This window comes from Geotrypetes seraphini, chromosome 12, assembly GCF_902459505.1.
Source record: "Geotrypetes seraphini chromosome 12, aGeoSer1.1, whole genome shotgun sequence".
Lineage (NCBI taxonomy): Eukaryota > Metazoa > Chordata > Amphibia > Gymnophiona > Dermophiidae > Geotrypetes > Geotrypetes seraphini.
The window spans coordinates 40,014,009-40,036,667 of NC_047095.1; the positions used below are offsets into that span (position 1 = coordinate 40,014,009).

General features: G+C 45.2%; 1 protein-coding gene across 5 annotated transcripts in view; it reads left to right on the forward strand.

Annotated features, from left to right (window-relative positions):
* The first annotated feature begins 724 nt into the window (after positions 1-724).
* The window catches only part of ERICH3 (glutamate rich 3), a 129,509-nt gene continuing 107,574 nt past the window's right edge, over positions 725-22,659 (forward strand). For 3 of the 5 annotated variants that reach the window (XM_033916397.1, XM_033916400.1, XM_033916401.1), the window contains exon 1: positions 1,943-2,167. In XM_033916397.1, the coding sequence (XP_033772288.1) occupies positions 2,148-2,167 (20 nt within the window). In that variant the 5' untranslated portion in view covers positions 1,943-2,147. Of the gene's footprint in view, positions 1,029-1,942; positions 2,168-2,231; positions 2,251-22,659 lie in introns of those variants that run through there. The other 2 variants (XM_033916398.1, XM_033916399.1) reach the window with 2 other exon arrangements.

The following is a 22,659-nucleotide window of genomic DNA, read 5'->3' on the forward strand; positions in this document are numbered from 1 at the left end:
TACCTTGTAGTGTTATTTGGAATAATTGCTGTAATTGTCTATTTTGCTTATTCTTGCTGTACACTGTCTTGAGTGAATTTCTTCAAAAAGGCTGTAAATCAATCCCTAATAAGTAAATAATGCAGTTTCCTCCTGGCAGGGTCAGTCTTGCTGTATGAAGCTACCAAGTCCCATAACTTCTGGCCTCATACTGTAAGCCTGGTCCTGTGCAGCTGAGGAAGTTGACACCTTAAGTCAGTGTGTCGCAGGCTTTTTAAGCTGCAGCACACTAATGTCGTGGCTGCGGCTGGAGGGCACCTGAAACTGCATGGGTGTTGATGCGATGACATCTTGTGCATGTGTGAAGCCATCATAGTGGTGTCCTCCAGCCATGCCCCTGAGCCTCCTATTACTGCTAGTGGGGGTGGGGATGCTGCAGAAGGAGAGGTGAAGAGAAGGTGCTGGTAAGGAGGAGAGGTGAAGGTGCAGGCTGACTACAGGCCTTGCTTCTTGCTGTGAGAGGCATGTCCTGTAAGCAGTCAGCTGGCGCCGGTGCCTCTCCTCACCGGCATCTCAGGGCACATAGTTTGCAATACACTGCCTTAAGTGTTCATCCTCCTGCTGATCAAAAAGGGCTGAGCTGCTGTGATAGCGGCGTACCACAGGGCTCGGTTCTTGGGCCTATCTTGTTCAATATTCTCTGCTGGAAAGGGTGCAGAGGCGAGCAACAAAATTAGTTAGTGGAATGGAGAATTTGAGCTACAATGAACGACTCAGGAAACTGGGACTGTTCACCCTTGAAAAGAGAAGACTGCGAGGGGATATGATAGAGACTTTTAAATTATTAAAAGGTTTTGACAAAATAGATCAGGAAATATCATTACTATCATTTTCAGATGTGACACGGACAAGAGGACATAGCCTGAAACTGAGTGGAAGCAGGTTCAGGACTAATGTCGGGAAGTTCTGTTTTGTACAGCGAGTGGTGGGCGCTTGGAATGCTCTCCCAGAGGAGGTTGTGATGGAGACTACGGTTCTGGATTTCAAACGTAAGTTGGATGCATACCTTCATGCTAATCATATTGAGGGATACGGGAAATCCGGGTCTCCATAAAGGAGTACCTAAAGGGCCTCCGCGTGTACGGATCACCGGACTAGATGGACCTAGGTCTGATCCGGAGAAGGCATTTCTTATGTTCTTATGATAGGGTTTCTGGAGGAGAGAGGGAATTTTAAATAGCTACCTGCTCTATCTGGGTGCTATTAAAGCTCCTATTTCATACTAGCCATAGGTAGATTGATGGGTGGGGGGGGGGGGGGTCTCATAGGCCCTGCAGACAGTAAGATAGAGTAACAATCATTCTACTAAGAAGGTAGTAGATAGTTACAGTTGAAGGATACAGTATTTAATAGAGGTTGATTATTTAGTATGTTCTGCTTTATTTCAGTGAAAGGTTTCCTTGTTATTTTCAGAGCCCCACTTTCCTGCTTTTTAATGCTTTTATATTATTTTATACATTTATGCTTGAGTTCAGCTTTACCCAGGCTAGGCAATGTTCAAGAGTCCTGCTCTAGCGATAAGCTACTTCTAGTTCTGTCAACACATTTTTTCCCCCTCATTTTCACCTTGGATAAAGGAAACTATGAAAAAAATACCACCCAGAACTCTTTCTGCCTTGGGCTTGAGTTTCTTCTGTAATAGCAAGAAACACACATGATGCTCCTTTAAGCTTATATTTGGTTTTACTGCAGAATGCATTCTAACTCTCCTATCCTACGCCCCGGAACATGAGGAAGGTACGTCAAGTACAATTCTAAATACTGTACATCATTATTAGCCCACGCTGTAATACGCGGACGGGTGTTGCTGGCGGGCGCCTCTGTCCATAGAAAAGCGGGAAGAGGCAGGACCTAGGGGGTACGGTATGATTGGTGAAGGGGTAGGGCTCGCCCGCCCCCCTGCGAAAGCATCGTCACGTGACTCCCCTAGTAACGGTGCTGTCATTGGTGCAAGGTGTACCTGTGTATTCTACAGTGGCGGGGGCCAAATACAGAATCCTCCAGGGACCGCGCGCCGCCTTTTATTAATTGCTAATTTCTGCTCAGCCCTCCGGCCGCACGCTTATTGTCTGGCCCCACTTTATTTTCTGCAAGGACTTTGTGCAATCATGAGTCACCCTTACGGCGGGTAAGTGATACTCATCTGCGACTGCGACCCTGCAAGTGACGGTTATGTGTGCTCCCCCGAGCTGCTTTTCCTGCGTGTTGAAAGTGTGTCCTGAAAGGATGATAGGGAAGAAGGATGTGCGTGGAATTAAATGAGGGGGCGTGGACCACTGCAGCAGCTGGAGCGGCTACGAAGCAATCGGAGCTCGCGCTCCAGCTTATTGATTACTACGTCCGTCTCAGTAATGCAAAAATACTGTGCTTTCAGGAGCTCAGCCCCCATTTATTTCGGCCAACTTTTATTAATGGATGGGCGGCGATGGTTTCCGCGTTTAATGCACTTACAGTGTTGTTGAGTCAGTTGAGGCTTATGGAATGCCAACCTTAAAAAAAAGAAGGCTTTCGTCTGGCTATACCTTATTGCTTTTAATTTTTTCCTTTTTTAAATGCCGCTGCTTTGGCGGTGTTCACTCTCCCCTCCCAACAGTACTGATCTTTCTCACATTATCCAAGCTCTTCCTCGCCCCCCCCCCCCCCCTAGTTGTACTGCAGCAGATTCTTTTACCTCCTCTCTCGGTTCTGCTGAACCTTCCTGAAGGCGCATCCTATTCATGGGCGGTGCTAATCATTTTGCCTCTCTTTGCACACAGGGAGCTTGCTCAATATTGGGGTGCTCGGCACTTATTGGCAGACATAGAGTTGGCTCCTATAATAGAGCAGCAGGCTGAGAAGCCAGGCCAACCCTACTGTGGTTCCTTGCGATCTTTGGCGGGTCATTGCGCTCTCCATTGCTTTGTGCTTATGGTATAAACCAGGGATCTCAAAGTTCCTCCTTGAGGGCCGCAATCCAGTCAGGTTTTCAGGATTTCCCGAATAAATATGCATTGAAAGCAGTGCATGCACAAAGATCTCATGCATATTCATTGTGGGAATCCTAAAAACCCGACTGGATTGCGGCCCTTAAGGAGGGGCTTTGAGACCCCTGGTATAAACAGAGTGTAAGCCCTTTGGAACAGGGAAAAACTTTTCTGTACTTGAATATGACACCTTGAGCTACAACGGGAAAAGTGCAGGCTGAGTCCAAAATTCCATCCCTTCCTTTTTTTCATTTCTGGTAGGGTTATCATTATTTGTGAAATAAAAAAAGGATACCTCACCCAGGTCTTGCCCTTGCCCCACCCTCAGCCTCACTCCAGTCTAGCCTCTGCCACGCCTCACCTTTCACCCCTTCCCATTCTCTGTACCCTTTTAGTGCTTCTCTTTCTCTCCCTGCAAACCCCCTCTACCATTGGTGCTTCTCTCTCTCTCTCCAACCACCTCTCCAGTGGGTGCTTCTCTCTCTCTCTGTCTCCACAACCCCTCTCCCATGGGTTCTTCTCTCTCTCTCTCAACACCCTATGGGTGTTTTTTTCTCTTTCTCTCTCCTCCTTCCATCCTCCTCCTGCAGATGCTTCCCTCTCTCTCTCTCTCTCTCTCTCCAACTCCCTCCAAACCCCTGTCGATGTTTCTCTCTCTCTCCCCCTCCTTTCACCCCTCTCCTGTGAGTGTTTCTCTCTCTCCTTCACTCTTCCTCCCTCCAACCCCCCCCCCCAGCAGGGTCCGGTAGCATAGACTCTCCAGCACCAGCCCACTCCAGAATTGAGTTGCTCTCCCCTGTCTCCCATGCACCTGCTCCACTGAAATGATTTCTTTGGGCTGACCAGTAGCATCAACGAGGTGAGCCTGCTGCCCTCGGCCTGCCTGGAACCTTCTTTCTGCAGCAATTTTCTGTTCCCATATAGGTGGGACAGCTGCAGAATGAACGCTTTCTGGGCAGCAGGCTCACCTCATTGACGCTGTCGGCTGGCCTGATGATTTAATTTCAGCCGAGGAGGTAGATGGGGGACAGGAAAGAGGATACCTTGAACAAACTCCTCAAATTTTAGAAAGACTTCCAGGCAGCCAGACAGACCTCTAAAAAGAGAACATGACTGGGTAAATCTGGATATCTGGTAATTCTAATTTCTGGCATGAGCATGGACGGACAGTGCCGGTGCTAGACATGAGGCCCAGGGAAGACGCTAGGGAGGGGACCCCCGCCAAATAAAAAAAACTTGCTTGCAGGTTGTCCCTCTTTCAATTTACGGCAGGTTTAACATGGGGGCCCAGAGCAATTGCCCTATTTGCCCACTCCTAATACTGGCCCTGGGTAGGAAGGGGGCGCTGTTGTAGATGTTTTAGTTGGCAAGGACTGAACAGCAATGTACCGGGCAGGGACTAGGAGCAGGAAGTAGGCAGACTTGAGAGGGCTGAGGGAATGGAAAGGAAGGGTAAGGGTAAAAGGATTTGATATACTTCCTTTTTGGGGATTTACATATATGCAGATATTTTCTCTGTCTCAAGTATGCTCACAGTTTTGTTTTGTACTTGGGACAATGAAAGGTTAAATGACTTGCCCACGGTCACAAGGAGCTGTAGTGGGAATTGAACACAGTTCTCCAGGGTTTTGGCCCACTGCACTAGGGCTACCTCCTTCCCTTCTCTACTCTGTTTCACGATATAGCCGATCACCAGCCGATCTAGCGAGCTGAATATTTAACGGGAGATAGCCACCCATCCCTTGCTGAATATCACCAGATAGCTGGCTATGTAATATTTAGCCGGCTGGGAGCTGTTCCTGGCCAGCTAAATAGCACTGAATATTGGCCTCCTAGTCTATAGTGTATTGGCTATAATTGGGCTTAAGTTGTGCTAATTGGCACTTATTAGCATATGTGAATACCATTTATTTATATTTAAAATTATTTATGACCCACCTAGCCACAAATCTAGGCAAGGAACAGAATAACATACAAAATATTCTAAAAAACAAACACAAAACAGCACTATAAAACATAAAACAATACAATACAAAATATAAAACAAAAGAATTAAGCATTCTTAGTGCTGAAACCAAAAATATGCTCAAACAGCACAGTCTTAAACCCTTTTCTAAAATGCAAAAGCATTGTAGCTTGGTGCAGAGCTAAAAGAAGGGCATTCCAAAGCTGAAGCCATTAGTCAGTATTCTATAATTTGCATGGGTAAAATCCAACTGCAGGGGGCGTGGACTTGGCAGGGGCATGCCTAGCAGTGAGGCATATAAATGTCGGTATTCTATAACCTGTGTGCAAGCATTGAGCTGGCACAGGTGCTCATGCCTAGTTACACATGTGATTGCAGAGTTATTCTAGTATTCTATAATGGCAATTGCATGTACAGTTCGATCATAGAATTTGCATTTAGCATGTATCATAGGAAGAAGGATGGCCTAGTGGTTAGAGCTACAGGCCTCAATACCCTGAGGTTGTGGGTTCAAATCTTGCACTGCTCTTTGTGACCCTGGGCAAGTCACTTAGTCCTCCGTTGCCCCAGGTACATTAGATAAATTATGAGCCCACCATGACAGATAGGGAAAATGCTTGAGTACCTGATTGTAAACCGCTTAGATAACCTGGTAAGCGGTATATAAATACCTAAATACACACTTGGAAGCCACTGAATTACACATCTGGATGTACCCCCTTCTAAACATTTGAGTCCTAGGCAGATGCCTAGTTTTTCTATGCTTTAATCTGCCCTGGGGTCTTCCGGGGTGGTAGAGGATAGAAGGAGGAAGTGGTGGCAAGGAGAGATTTGGATTTGTTCTATGAGGCAGGAGGTAACAGTAAGATGAGATGTGCAGCTTCTTATAGCTCAATAACCTTCCTTGCTATTATTGTCAGGTGCTTTACTTTTTCATTTGCTCATCTTCCTCTTCTGCCCTTGTTTTTATATTGCAAATTGCTTTGCTGGTTTTTTTCACGGTGTGTCAAGGAATTAAAGCTGGAACTGGCTTTAGTAATGGGTAATAATCTGAGATCTGGGTGTTTAGGACTTGCTTCTTTAGGGCGAAAGTTAGAGTTTCTGTGTGATTTTTGCTCAATTGAGCACACTGTTCCATGGGCACAAGGACCCCCTTGGGTCTCCTCTGTATTAAACAAAATTAAAAATGGCTGACGGGTTAAGTTGAGCGGCCAGATATACTCACGTAAATACGTAGCAGGTCTATCTTTGGCTGCAATAACTTAATTGGCCATCAGGTAAATATTGGCTTAACCTACTCAAAACAGGCTCAAAGACAACTTTTTCAAAGCTGTGTTTAGGTTCTAACACTTCCAACCTGTAATACACTATGAGGTACATAATCGAAACAGAAATACGTCTAAAAACCCACCCAAATTGTCACTTGGAAGACCTAAAAGGTCGTCCAAGTGCCGATAATTGAAATGGGTTTTTAGATTTATCCAGAGGCATTTTAAGCCTCTGACTGCTGCTGTGCGTCCAGAGCGAAAAGGGGTGTTTTGGAGGAGGGGCTAGGGCGGGAGGTGGGCTGACCTAGACTTAGTCATCCTGCAAGGATAATTGAAAGTTTAATGAGACTGCCTGGACAGAACTTATACTTTGCGACTTAGGCGATCTAAAAACAGGTATAAGTGCCCAGAAGGTATCCAAAGTGACCAGATAGCCACTGCAGGGACAAAGTAAAGACCCACACACACTCCCCCAGTGATCACTGACCCCTTCACACCACCATAAAAATCGGAATAAAAACGTACAAACCTTCCTCCGGAACATCAGCACCTGGCATATGAAAGCCTAGTAGAGCTGCACAGAGGTGGCTTAAGTAGTCTGGGGGTGGGCTAGTGAGGACCATAGAGAGGAGGACCCAGGCCCATAAGTCACTCTAACCACTGCATTCATGGTGGAAAATATGAGCCCACCAACCCCTTCCCCAAACCCTACTGTACTGCCATATAGGTGGCACCTGCAGCCATAAGGGCTATTGGGGTTGTAGACAGGTGTGTATAGTGGGGTTTGGGAGCCCACCATGACCTGCAAGGGAGTTGTGGTGAGTTGTTTATGTGGGACCTTTTTTGTGAAGTTCACAGAAGTGCCCTGTAAGGTGCCTCCACTACTCTGATACCATGTCTGGGTGTTCAGTCCATCACTTTGCTGGCCCCTCCCACATCCAAAAGGTCTTGTTCTGGGCATTTGGGATTTGGACAAATTATTGGTCGAGAATGTGGTATAAAGATAGACGACTTGGAGGCAAACGGCTGGATGTATAAGCAGATGATTCTTGGAAAAAAATAATTTTTGATCGTATTTTTCAAGATGGACTTTAGACGCCGCCAACTTTGAGCGACTAGTGCCCTAGGCCCAAAACGGACTTAGACCTTTTTTTTTCTTTTATTATTCCGCTCTACATCTATTTCTCATTCCCTCTGCAGCCCCTACCCTCTCTACCTCTTCATCCCTTTGTATCCTCCTTCATGAACAGTATTGTGTCTTGTGTGTCGGTCATAATTAGATTGTAAGCGTTTTGAGCAGGGACCATCTCTTGCGTGTTTAATGTACTGTATTTGTATTGTATTTATTGTATTTGATATACCACTTCTACATGAGTATTAAGTGATCTACAAAACTAATACATTAGGCACTAAAGTGCCTAAAATAAGAATATATCACTTGTATAAAAGATAAATTGAAAGGATGAAAGAAAGAAGACACTCCAGAGAAAACTTAGTAACAAGAACCCAAAAGATCCAAGAATGAGATAATGGTTACACTGCAAAAATAGAATAGTGGATCTAACAAAATAAATATATAAATTACAATATCGAGCAGAAAATGAAAAGATATGAAAATAAAAAAATAAAGCAGAAAAGCAGAAATTAAACAAAGCCAGCAAAATAAAACCTAGCAAAATAAATACAGTAAAAGGTATAGGTTAAAATAAAATAAATTCCAGGTTGCTATTAAATCCAAGCTTCATTCCGATCCAATGGAGCAACATATCCGCCTTCACTTCACTACTTATGGAAGGCCGGTAGAGTTAGGAAGGTGGTAGAGTAATCAATGCAATGAGTGACTTCAATCTGTTTCCACTTAAATGTTTTAACCTTTGTGTTTAACAGTTGTTTTGCTAGATAAGGAAGAGGAGTGTTCTGGAGGCATTGCACAGTGGTAGGCCGCGGTGCTATCCCAGTCATTGGCATCATACCTGCCAGAGGAGAAGGGAATGTTGGCTGTGACTAGAAGCACTTGATGACAGGCACCTCCCCCTGCAGGCCAAAACAGGAGGGAGTGAACGAGACGGGCAGATGCCGAGGCAGGAGAGCACCAGAGGCCAAAGAGGGGCGTGCATCTGGTAGCGCTATAGAAATGGTAGTTGTAACCAGCTATGGGTTTAATAGCTAAAAAAAAAAACCTGGAAATTTAATGCTGGTTGCTGGAAACGTCCCAGAATTTAATTTCTGGATTAGCCACTGACCATGGGAGAAGGCCTGGCTGTTTCCTGCGGTGTGAATTTTGAATAGTAGTTAGCCTGGCAAAGGCGCCGATGTTACTCCTAATTAAACAAAACAAGCCTTTAAAAAAAGAACCCTCCAGTAGAAATAAAAATGCTGAGAGCGAGCTTTGAAGAAAGAGGCACTAGGAAGAAGTCTCGTAAGAGAAGCTGTGGTGACAGAAAGCAGGCAGACTGCTATTCCATTCCGAGCCATCCCGCGGTGCGGCTTTCAGTCACACGGGACTGACACATTGTTTCTGCAGACCGTAGGGATCATAATAATAAAGTCACCTAATTACCATACAAACAACATTATATTTATCACCTTATAACTGGAAAAGCCGTAAGGCAGCTAATTTAAAACGCCTCGATAATGTGGTAGTTTGCAGTCTTGGCAGTTTTCCCAAGCTGAAAGGTCTGGGATCGATCTGACAGGCGGTGATTGTTCCCATGGCTGCTTTCCTTCATTTCCTTCAGGAGCCTGGCTGGAGGGAAGCAAAGCCAATGTGACACTTCATCTTAAGCCCAGAAGAAGGGCAAGCAAAATGTGTTAGAAACTTCATTAGGCTCCCCCTTTCCCTAATTAGAAAACACAAGTGCCACATCTTGTTTATTTTGTATTTGAAAGATGATTGTCAGTATTGGGAATTAAGAGGTAAATAAACATTTTATCAGGGTCTTTTTTTTTCTCTCTCTCTGTTTCCACCTGCATCCTATTTTTCTCTGCCTGGGCTTCAGGGAATCGACAGAAGGTGAGGGGCTGAATTGAATGGCAGAGTACAGTAGTTACACTTTTATTCTTGTCTTCTCTTGTCTTATTCCCTCGGGTCCTAATGAATATAGGCTGCTGGCTGGGTGGGGAAGAGCTGGATGGAGCAGGAATTGGTGAATTGTTTTCTTCAGAGTGTTATCTCTGTGTATTATCTTTCTTTTGGTTTCCTTTTAATTTTCCCCTCATTCTGTATGGTGAACACTTAGGGCTTCTTTTTACAAAGGTGCGCTAGGGCCTTAACGCGCAGAATAGCGCGCGCTAAATTGCCGCATGTGCTAGCTGCTACCTCTTGCTTTTGAGCAGGCGGTAGATTTTCGGCTAGTGCGTGCGATAAAACCGCTAGTGCACCTTCATAAAAGGATGTATACACAATTTGCATGTGCAGATGATAGAATACTAGTACTTTATGCACATAGATATTACAGATTCACATGTAAGTGCTAGATAAGAAAATAAGAATATAAAAATAGCTTTACTGGGTCAGACCAATGGTCCTTCTAACCCAGTAGCCCGTCCTCATGGTGGCTAATTCAGGTCATTAGTACCTGGCAAAAACCCAAAGAGTAGCAACATTCCATGCTACTGATCCAGGGCAAGCAGTGGCTTCCTCCATGTCCATAGTCTGTTATTGGGGCAAGCAGACTATGGACTTCTCCTCCAGGAAAATGTCCAAACCTTTCTTAAAATAAGCTATGCTATCCACTCTTACCACAACCACTGGCAACGTGTTCTAGAACTTAACTATTCTCTGAGTGAAAAATATTTCCTCCTATTGGTTTTAAAAATATTTCCTTGCAACTTCATCGTGTGTCCTCTAGTCTTTGTAATTTTTGACGGAGTGAAAAATACACCACTCAGGATTTTGTAGACTTCAATCATATTTCCCCTTAACCATCTCTTTTCCGAGCTGAAGAGCCCTAACCTTTTTAGTCTTTCCTCATACGAGAAGCATTCCTTCATCATCTTGGTCGCTCTTCTTTGAACCTTTTCTAGCTTCGCTATATCTTTCATGAGATAAGGCAACCAGAATTGAATGCAGTACTCCAGATGAGGTTGCACCATGGAGCGATACAGAGGCATTATAACATTCTCAGTCTTGTTACCCATCCCTTTTAAAAAATTCCTAGCATCTTGTTAGCTTCTTTGTCCGCCACCACACATTTGGCAGAAGGTTTCATTGTATTGTCTACAATGACACCCAGATCTTTTTCTTGGGCGCTAGCCTCCAAGGTGGACCCTAGCATCTGGTAACTATGATTTGGCTTATTCGTCCCAATGTGCAAAACTTTGCATTTACCCACATTAAATTTTATCTGCCACTTGGTCTTCCAATTTCCTAAGGTCTGCCTGCAATTTTTCACAATCTGCATGCGTTTTAACAACTTTGAACAGTTTAGTGAAATCTGCAAATTTAATCAACTCACTCATAGTTCTAATTTCAAGATCATTTATAAATAAGTTAAATAGCACCAGTCCCAATACAGATCCCTGTGGCACTCCACTATTTACTCTCCTCCAATGAGAAAAATGGCCATTTAACCCTACCCTCTGTTTTCTATCTGATAACTAATTCCTAATCCACAGCTGAATTTTACCACTCTTTAATTTTCTCAGGAGCCTCTCATGAAGAACATGTCAAAATCTTTCTGAAAATCTAGATACACTACACCTTTATCCACATGTTTATTCACACCTTAGTGCCCTAGACGAGCACTAAGTAATATTCTATAATCTTAGCGCCCAGCAATGGGGTTCTTCATGTGGCTAGGGCATGGGCTTCCCACAGTTATGTGCCCATGCTATAAAACTGTATCATTTATTGTGCTAAACTGCTGCATTTAGGAGTGTGCATTTTATGCCTGCCATGGCATAAGTGGGCACACCTAAATGTTGGCATGAAAGTGCCAGTTTGAGCTAGTATTCTATAAAGGTGTCTGTGTGCCCAGATCCTGTTACAGAATTTATGTTTAGTGTTCAGCATTTTGGCGCCCAACTTTCGGTGTGCTTTATGCAATTGCCCCCTTTATATATTTTGGCTAGACCTATGCACAGTATGTCTTGCCAATACATTTTCTTGAATCTGAAACAAACACCAGTGGGGGTAGGAAAAGAGATCTGCCAGCAGAAGGACTTGGGAGTTAATGGGAACAGAAATTTTACCCAATCCTACCTCGCCCTTCTGCAATCTATCCCATACCTACCCTATACCCACTAAGATCCATTTCATCCCCTGCAACTCCATCCTGACACATACCCACAGGAACTGATAATATTATGCATTTGCCTGCAGTCCTCCATTACGTCCCTATCCCAATATCCTCATGTGGTTTTAGGGCAGTATTCACTATTCAACCAACGAGTGTTCCAAGCCTCGTTCTAGCACTCCAATTGCCTCTCTGTGTTTTCCAAACCTCATTGTGGCATCATCAGAGATTTTGACTATACTCCTGTTGGAATTCCCTGGCAACTTCTTCCATCTCTGTAGATTCCTGAGATCCCCATTCCCATACAGTGCTCTATTTGGTAGGAGTTAGGGGAGGGGGTCAAAGAGGATCAGACTGATCATGCAGTGACTGAGCTCCGACACCCTCTTTTTAGGGAAAACCCCACCATTTTTCTAAATATAAAAGTAGGAAGGACGGACAGATGCTCAAGGCCCAACAAGAAGAGGAGGCCGATCTTCGGGCACTGGCACCAGGACATGCCGGTGCCGAGGCCCAGATGACAGTAAGAAGCGGGTTCGGGTGGGTCTGGGGGACTTCAGATTGTGGCGGGGAGGTGCCGAATCATGGCGGGGGGGGGGGGGGGGTCGAATCGCAGGGGGGGTGCCGGATTGCAGGGGGGCCTTCGGGGGGAGCAATGCCGGTTCTCGTGGGTGGGGAGATAGAGCAGCGCCGCTGGCCTTGGGGGGTGAGAACGTATCAAAGCGAGTTTCCATTATTTCCTATGTGGAAACTCGCTTTGATATACAATCATTTTGGTTTACGAGCATGCTTCTGGAACAAATTATGCTCGTAAACCAAGGTATCATTGTACAGTGTTCATGTCTTAGATAAAGAGGGAGCAAGTTCCACAGGGATGGTGTTCTGAGAGGTATCATAAACTATTTGGCGCATGGAGGGGAGAACAAGAAGACTGTTGGGTCGACCGAAGCTGTCTTGCAGTAATATAAAGGGTCGATAATCTATCAATAAAGACTGGAAAATGGACGGATTGACCCTTAAATGTAAGGAAAAATGTTTTAGTATAAATCATGTTTTATTGGCACATCAGCAGTAAATACATAATACAGCACAACAATATAACAAGGTCGCGAACACCAAACGTACCATCAAACACATTTTCACCCCAACCAAAGAATCCCCCCAATCCCCACCTACTCCAAAGCCCAAACCCCCACCCCATCCCAAACCCACACCATGAGACCCAATCCATACAGGAAAAATGTTTTAAATCTTATGCTGTGAGCTATTGGCAATCAGTGTGCATCTTTAAGAGAGGAGTCACGTGATCATATTTTTTTAGCCTCCCTTGGCCACATCTCCTTTTCAATTTCACGCACTAGAACTGACATGTAGCACTTTATAGAATGCGCCTACAAAGTTGTGCACATAGCTTCTAATTAGTGTCAAGTGTGATGTATTAATTGCCAATTATCAGCAATTAGGCTTGCTAATTAAGTTGTTTGCGTAAATTGGCTGTGTGCACTGATTTGTGCGCACAACTTAAGGCGCCATATACAGAATTTGAGGGTCTGGGGGAATTCTACAAATGGTGCCTAAGTTAGGTGTTTATGTTTATGTCTTATTAAAACTTGTTATACCGTTTTAGCATATGACTGACCTAAGCGGTTTACAATACAGATAATTTATGAAAGGAGCTCCATAAAAGATAGTAAAGCAAGAGATAGGATACATATATCATCATAAGTGTCTAAAAAAAAGTCCCCAATCAATACTCCCCATGAATCATGCTACTGCACTGAATTCTTTTAATAAATATGGCTAATTTCTTATAAACTTACTTGAAAAACTTCCCTATCTGTCCTGAATGTTCACAGTCTTACTAAGGGACCGGATTAAAATAAAAAGATATAATAAAATTCCAAGGTAATGATAAGCTACATTTCAAAAAGAAAAAAAAAAAGGTGCTAGAAAGATCTGTGTTAAACCATTATTTTATAAAGGTCTGTCCTTGCTGAATGTCCTTTGTAGAATATTGTTTAGAGCAGATTGTCATGTCGCCAGCATTTATATCTGCTGAAATCTGATGTACTGGTCAGTCTCACAAGATAAGTTGATTTTTTTCATCTATTTTGTTTAACTCTTGTTTTGCACCGCATAGAGCCAGTTATACAATGTTGAGGGTGGTATTTTATGCCTATGAGGTTTAGCCTGAACACCTTAAATCCCATCCATGGATGGTGGGAGGGTTTGTTGTCTGAGGCTTTTTCCACCCTTGACATATTAAATCTGGTCTGTGCATATGCAGTATTTTTCTACTTGGATAAAATGGTTCTACCATGTTAAGAGCCATACTGTCACTAGGTTAGCCACGTTTTGTATACTGTTTTGCCATGTTATATTTGCCATACTACATTTGTATATATAATACTGCCACACAACATTTGTATATATAATACTATGTTTATATATACAGTACTCCCCTGATATTCGCGGGGGTTCCATTCCAGGAATCCCCGCAAATCTTGAAAAACCGCAAATACGGTTTTTCATGGGGGAGACTGCAGAGGGCAGCGGTAGAGGCAGAAGAGAGCAGCCGGAGCACTGGTGAGTGAAGGAAATCACTCGCTGTATGCTCCGACTGCCTCTTCCTGCACTAAGTCGGGCCTCACCAATCAGGAGCTGCGTGTCAAAGCAGCTCCTGATTGGATAAGGCCCGACTTAGTGTAGGAAGAGGCGGTCGGAGCATACAGCGAGTGATTTCCTGCATTTGCTGGCACTCCGGCTGCTCTCTCCTGCCTCTCCCGCTGCCCTCTCCTTGTCGGCAGTTTGCGGTCAGAAAATACTGCGAATGACCGGGACCGCAAACCGCCAACCACGAGCGACCGGGGGGAACACTGTATAATACTATGTTCACCATGTATAATACAATGTCTGCCAAGCTTGTAATACTATGTTTATCATGCTAAGCTGCCATCGTATGTTTTGTCGTGCCTCGTCAAGCTGTATCACACCATGCCATGTTATATTTTACCATGCTTTGTTATATATGTAAACTTGTAACCCATTCTGAGCTCTCCTGGGAGGATGGGATATAAAACCAAATACACTTCTCCCTCCATATTTGTGGGGGTTAGGTGCAGAGCTGGCCCGTGAATAGGTAAAAATCGTAAATAATTTTTTGGGCTGGCTCTGACCCACCCCCACCTCCCTCCTGCGTCCCGTACCTCGCCCAGAGCTTACCTCTGCTCTCCCTGTGGTAGGCTGTCTGGCCACTGGCAATTACAGCGTCCACTTCCCCTTCCTGCCAGCAGTAATGCTGCTCCTTGCTCTGAGCTGTGCACTGCTCCTTGCTATGTGCTTTAGCTGCGTAGAAGTCTTCATGTTGGCTCTTCGGCTGCTGCCCCCTGGTGGTCTAGTGGTGACGCGGGGCAGCAGTGATCTTCCTATGCTCCTGCCCCATGCAGAGCCGTCATCAAAATGACTGCCGTGAGTTCCCGTTGTAGACTACAACGGGAACTCACGGCAGCCATTTTGATGACGGCTCTGCATGGGGTAGGAGCATAGGAAGATCGCTCCTGCCCCGCGACACCGCTAGACCACCAGGTAAGGTCCAGGGAGGTTCAGGCAGCCTGCAAAAAGAAGAAAAAAAAAATCGCGAATAACCGAATTCGCGAGTAGAGAAACCGCAAATCCGGAGGGAGAGCTGTAAATAAATAAAATAACAGAGAGCTCAAAAACTCAAGACTAAAAGGGGACATACAAGAATAATAACAGAGACTTCTAAGATTAGAAGGGATAGCTGCATGTCTTAATCTGCATAAGCTGAACACAATACAATATATTATTAATGGTAAAGAGGATGGAACTTGATATACTACTTTGTCTGTTAAAATCAAAGTAGTTTCATAATTTTTTAGACAGGCGTTTGTATTGTACCTGGGCCAATGAACAAAAACAAAAAGATTCAAATTACCAAGACAAGAGGCGGATTGACTTCTTGAGTCGTCTTTAGTGTTGGGAGTGGTTTGCAGCCCCTCCAGTACAGTTCGTGTCGCAGGGCACTGCTATGTTTTATTTACAGAATGGTTACGAATAGAACCAGCATGCACCTTTCTACTTAACTTCATCTTGGGAGTGCGCCGTGGACTGTCCAGCCAGATTTTTTTGAATTAATGTATCCTGATGCCATGGATACTTTTGTTCACCATTGAAATCCACTGAAGTATTTCCTTCAGGAGCCATGGTTCCTGTCCTCCGCCCCTAGTGACACATACAGACACACACTAAGGGTGTTCTTCATTCCTTAGACTGATCTTACAGTGCAAATGAGGGACTTTTCTTCCTGGTTACTATATTTGAATCACCTTCCACTCACTGCCCGTTTGCTTTTATACTGGAAGGACTGACAAAACTAATTTAGAGTAGTGGCAGTTGATATACAGAAAGGCAGGGCCCCCATCTTTTCCCAGCTAGATCAGAGACCCAGGTTTCAGTAGCTCTCTGAATTCTTTGCAACTTGCGGTACTTGAGAGAGTCCAAAGGAGAGCAACAAAAATGGTAAAAGGGCTGGAACACTGCTCATACGCCGAGAGGCTGGATAGGCTGGGGCTCTTCTCTCTGGAGAAAAGGAGACTCAGGGGAGATATGATAGAGACCTTCAAGATCATGAGGGGCATAGAGAGGGTGGATAGGGACAGATTCTTCAGACTGAAGGGGACAGCAAATACGAGGGGGCATTCTGAGAAACTGAAGGGAGACAGGTTCAAAACAAATGCAAGGAAGTTTTTTTTCACCCAAAGGGTCGTGGACACTTGGAATGCGCTACCGGAGGAAGTGATCAGGCAGAGTACGGTACAGGGATTCAAGCAGGGATTGGATGGATTCCTGAGGGATAGAGGGATCGTGGGGTACTGAGTAAACCAACCTGGTCGTGCATGTGCAAGACCGGAGGGCTAGGACTTCGATAGGAGGGCAGAACTTAAATGGGAAACCAAGGTGCCAGGGGAGCCCCTTCTGATGATTCAGACAGGCCTTGACCTGTTTTTGGCCACCGCGGGAGCGGACTGCTGGGCAGGATGGACCTGTGGTCTGACCCGGCAGAGGCACTGCTTATGTTTTTATGTTCTTATGTTGTGGTTCTTATGTTGGGCCATTAATAGAGAATAACACAGGGACAAATTTTTCCCTGTCCCTGCGGGAACTTATTTTCCTGCCCCTGCTCCATTCCTGCAAGCTCCGTCCTCATCTGCACAAGCCTCAAACTTGTTAAAATCATAAGTGTTCGAGGCTTGTGCGGTTAAGGCAGAGCTTACAGGAATGGGGCAGGCACAGGGACAAAACTCGCGGTGGTGGGACGGGGAAATTGAGTTCCTGCAGGGACGGGGACAAATTTGTCGCTGTGTCATTCTCTACTACTAAATGATATCACAGCCCACAGACAAACCAGTTTTCTACAAGACCAATACAGGGTGTCAGGTCAAAAGCGCGCCGGGACAAAGGTGCGCGCAGACAATTGAGCGCAGTTCGGAGGCGCACGCCGCAGAAAATTACTGTTTTAGGGCTCCCAAGGGGGGTGTGGGTGGGAACCCCCCCACTTAATAGAGATCGTGCCGCGTTGTGGGGGCATTGTGGGGGGTTTGGGGGGTTGTAACCCCCCACATTTTACTGAAAACTTCACTTTTTCTCTGTTTTTAGGGAAAAAGTTAAGTTTACAGTAAAATGTGGAGGGTTACAAGTACAAACCCCCCACAACGCCGGCGCGATCTCTATTAAGTAAACTGGGGGGGCTCCCCAACAAAAACCCCTGTCGGAGCCCCTAAAAACTGTAATTTTCTTCAGCGCGCGCCTCCGTCTTGCACTCAGTTGTCAGCGCGTGCCTTTGTCTTTCGCGGGGTTGTCTATGAACCCCAATACAGCTGTCAGGGCTGTGCGCTATTCATCTTTGGAATGGAACCGTAATTTTGTGTGTTACCAAAATATAAATTTTCCATTGCAAAAATATGCACTTTGTGGGTGTGTGCTTTAATGTGATGTGATTCTGCTATTTCTGGAGAGAAAGAGTCTAATGAGGAGTGAATTGAAATAGAGATGTTTTGGAAAACAGATGGGCCCGTCAGCTGCTCCTGGCTTGCCAGCTCTGGAAATTGCCTGAAAGTTTGGGAGGTCTGCTGAGAAAGTGTGTTGTGTGTGATCAAATTCTTTCATCTTTGTACTTTTTAAAGTTGCCATCACACCCCTGAGCAGCTGAGCGGCTACTTAATGTGAGCATTTGAGTATAGGAGGGGGTGCTGAAAAGTTCTCAGCCCAACCCACCGACTTCTTAAATTCTGAGTGTTATTTTGCCACTGTAGCTGAAAAGAGTGTTATCTTGTTTTGTTAAGTGCCAATTTGCAGAAACAAAATTCTATGGCCTAGATTCACTAAACCTCCAAACTGTGCACGATTTGTTTCCGTTTGCATGCCGGCTGATGAATTCAGTAAAGGCCTGCATGCAAATGGAGACGATCGTTAACACACAGCCAGAGCGATCCCTGCTCATGCGCACACCCTGACAGTAGTGACAGGAGAAGCAGCCTCCTGTCACTGCTGTCAGGGCTCAGCCATGATCTCTCCTGCTTGCCCTGCTCTGCCCAGATCTCTCTTGCCTGCTCCCGGACTCTCCTGCTCTCTGCCACTGTTCCCTGCAGTGCAAGCCTGTGGTTTTAAAGCGGGCCTGCACTGCGGGGAACGGCGGCAGAGAGCAGGAGAGCCGGCGAGCAGGGAAGAGCGATCGGAGCATAGCAGGGCAGGCAGGAGAGCCTACACTAGCCCCACACACTGGCCTCGCCCGACACCCCCCAGGCCCAGATCTCTCCTGCCTGCCCTGCTCTGATTTCTCTTGCCTGCTCGCCGGACTCTCCTGCTCTCTGCTGCCGTTTCCTGCAGTGCAAGCCCATGGTTTTAAAGTGGGCCTGCACTGCAGGGCAACGGCTGCAGAGAGCAGGAGAGTCAGAGCGAGCAGGCAGGAGAGATCAGCCTGACAGCCCCCCTGAATTAATCCCGACCGGCCCCACCGCCTCACCCATGACTGGCCCACCCTAGGTCCCGTGTACCTTTTAAATTATTGGGAGCAGGAGGGGTGCCCGGTCCCTCCTGCTCCTAGACTTCATCTTCGGGAGCAGGAGGAAGCACGAAGTCCTCCTGCTCCTGCTCCCCCGCCGGCTGCTGTGCAATAGCGGCCTTAGGCCACACCCCAGCTCATCATCTGATGCACAGGGAGGGGCCTAAGGCCTTGATTAGCTGAGGTGCCTCGGGTCCATCCCAAGGGAGGAGCCCGAGGCGTCTCAGCCAATCAGGGTCTTAGGCCCTACTCCTTGCATCACATTATGCACTGAGGCATGGCCTAAGGCCGCATTTGCATCGGAGGAGGCCTGGAGCAGGAAGGACTGACCATCCCTTCTGCTCCCAACAAGTTTATAAGATCCGGGGGTGGGATGGACCTGGCCCAACCAGCATCGGAGGAGGCCTGGAGCAGGAGGGACTGACCACAAAAGGCGCTGGGAGAGGGTGGTCCGGCCCGGACAGCTGGCTGGGCTAGCTTAGCTACAAGGAGGGTGGTGGGCAGGGCAGGAGTCATTTGTAGGGCATCGGCGCGGGGGGGGGGGGGGCGCATTTAAAACCACGGGCCAGCCGTGACTTAAAAAAACTTTAGTTTACTTTTGTAGCCCAGCGCGCCCATGGTTTTAACCTGCTTTAAACCCGCGGGTTAAAACCACGAACTCGTTGAGCAGGGCGGCATTCGGGGAGAGCAGGCAGGAGACAGATCGGGGCAGAGTAGGGCGGCATTCAGGGCGAGCAGGGCTTCTGTGGAGCTGGAGAGTCGAAAAGACGTTTTCGACTGGTCTCCAGCAGTCGCTTCTTGGGTTGATTGGCCAGCCCAGTTAGTTTTAAATTTTTGGTTGATGAATCGCATCACTGTCCAATTTGCATGCGTTTTTCCTCATTTGCATGCACGGATTTGAATCGGATTGCAGGAGAGGTTAGTGAATAGTGCAGGAGGGAAATCTGGTCGCAAACCGATCGGTACACGATCAGTTTGCTTAGTGAATCTGGGCCTATGTTTTGACATTGTTTCAGATCATTGATTAAACCCTGTCCACGTCATTCTCTTGGCTGGGCTGAGAACTTCTCAGCACCCTGTCATAGAATGCTGCCTCATTTTGAATCTGTGCGTCTCCTGTGAATGAAACTAAAGTCATTTAGGCATGCCAGTTGGCACATGAGTGCTGCTTTATGTGAAGGAGAGCTGCCAGTCCTGATTTTTACTCCCCATGGTTCATCTAATTGACGCACCTGAAAGGGAACATTGATAATGATCTGTAATTAACAGTGAATCAAATTCCACACAATAATAGAGAACAATGAAAGGAGGAAGGGAAAAGGGATTAGGATTATTCACCTTTTTCAGTAGTAGCTCAGAGAGAGTTAGGTACATTTGGGTATAGTTGACATTTCCCATTCCTTGAAGTGTTTACCTTTTAAGTTTGTTTCTAAGGCAATCATCACGACAACAGCTGCCACCACCTTTCCAGGGACAGGGTCAATGCGAGAATATTAGGAGTCCTGAGTGAGCTTATTTCAGACTCCCCCCCCCCCCTGTTTCCTACTTCCCCCATCTGCAGAACCAAACAATAGAAAATCAATTTACATACAGGTTATATAGCAGTAAAAGGATCCATATGCAGAAGGGTATTAGTACAGTAGTAGAAAGGGCGTCATCTCCAACCAATATCAAAAGACCCCCTTCTGCGACCATCATTTCCAACCAACATCAAAAGAACCCCCTCTGCGACCTTCACCTCTATGTTCCACTTCTTTTTTTTTTTTTTTAACTCTTTCCTTCATCGGTGCCTCTGTGCTCTTCTGCTACATGTGACTATTTCTTTTTTCCGTGTGTCCCATCTCTACCGTTTGCGTTGTCTTTCATTATTTTTTTACTGCACTAATACTGTAGTTCTGCCAGAAGTCTAGGTTGATGGTCAGAATATTCCAGTCTCATCTGAAGTTTGCTATCTATGTATTATTTGGCCTAAGTTGTCATTTGGTGTGATCGATGCGGCCTTATCTTCGAGCCAGCTCCCTCTTCCTAACTGATTCAGTGCACAGAGCCACAGGCAGTGGCTCCTATGGGCATCCTGTGCCTGAACCGGAAGCCTTCTCTCTGACGTTGCAACGTCAGAGGGAAGGCTTCCAGATGAGGCAAGGGACGTGCAAGGTGCAATTAGTACTATTATGGGGGCGGGGTCTGGGTTAGACATTGGGTAGAGATGGGCAGGGTCTGGCCCACGGCTTAGCCCAGTGTTCTTCAACTGCCGGTCCACGGACCGATGCCGGTCCACAGAATAATTTTTTTAATTTCTGCCGGTCCATAGGTGTAAAAAGGTTGAAAAACACTGTTCTATACATTAATTACTAATAGAATGGTTTAAAACGTTAGTGAGGTTAGGGCACCACTTCCTGTCTTTATTCCTTGAGTTTTTTTAGTAATCTTTTGTGGCAGCTAAGATCTTAAGGTTGTGGATTAAAAGCGACTCCTTCCCTTTCACAGATACATTGGGCTAAGAATTTAGTAGAATGATATAGTACATTTTCAAGCCCTCAGACATGGACCGGTTACATGCAAATGTTAGAGCAGTGTGTGATATGGGTAGCTGGAAATAAAGGTAAAAGCATTTTGTTTTTCTTAGGCTTTTATGATTTTATGCTTTTCAGGCGTTGTCATATTTATTTCTATATGTTTATGGGTCTTTCGAGATGTATAGACCCGGTAAAGCCCTATGATCAGTTGGTAGTTAATATATCAGTCACGTATGAATATAAAATATATGTCTACAAAAACAAAAATGTTTACAATTGCTGGGATGTCTTAGGGCTCCTTTTACAAAGCTGCGCTAGGGCCTTAACGTGCAGAATAGCGCGCTAAATTGCCGCACGCGCTAGCCGCTACCGCCTCCTTTTGAGCAGGCGGTAGATTTCCGGCTAGCGTGCGCTATAGCTGTGCTAATCCGGTGCGTGCATTAAAACCGCTAGTGCGGCTTTGTAAAAGGAGCCCTTAGTATTATGACTTGACTGGTCAAATCAGATTGTGTGGAACACTCCATTTTTAAAAAACTACTTAAGACCAAGTTGTTTGTAGAAGCTTACTTATGATATGATAATTATTTATCTGAAACTGTTTTGCTTTCCCTTAATTATAGTTAATGGGTATCTGTTAAAGGTATTGCAAAGGGTATTTTCTTATATTATTAACCAGATGTGTGATGATTTTGAATTGCAATGCTTTAGTATATGTGTAATTTTATGCTTTTATATATATATATATATATATATATGTAACTTTGAAAACCGCTGAGAGTTTTGGTGGAAAAGAAATTTTTTAAATAAATAAATGTAAAGTCATAGAAAAAAATGAAGGCAGATAAAGGCCATATGGCCTATCTAGTCTGCCTAACCATGCCATCTACTATCCCTTCCTCTCCCTTAGAGATCCAATGTACTTGTCCTAAGCTTTCTTAAATTCATTTGCACTGTAAGATCAGTCTAAGGAATGAAGAACACCCTTACTGTGTGTAACCCTACACATAGTTGAAGTTGTGCTGCAGAAACAGCATTTCTTTGACAGATTCAAATAAGCAGATGAGGAAGTAGATAAGAGTTTTTGGCAGTGAGCCCAGAGAGGAAAGGTTGGATTTTGATGATACCATAGTTATAGTCCTCTGAATGATTCTTTGTGTAGGAAGACTGTATAGATCTGTCAACACACACTCTTCCTGTGAATGGTAGAGTGCAGTTCCGTAATGCTAGAGAACTTTGGGTAATGCACTCGCAGGTAGCAAGCTCTAATGTATCTACATTTACAAAGCGGTCATGATTAGAATAAGCGCAGGTTTGGTCTAGTAATTGATTCCAGGGTGATGTATTTTATTGCTGTATGCTAGCTGTGAAAAGTGATGATTCTTTCAAAACTGTTATATGAATTCCAACTTGCTGTACAGGTCAGGAATTTAGGGCTAGTGAAAGAGTATTACACACTGGTTGATATTAAAACTGATTTAACTGGCCATTTAAATCACTTGTTTGGGGCTATCTGGTAATTTTCAGTGGCACTTAATCAGTTATTGCTGCTGAAAATTAGTGATTAATGCCTAAGTGAAAGCCAGTGTTCC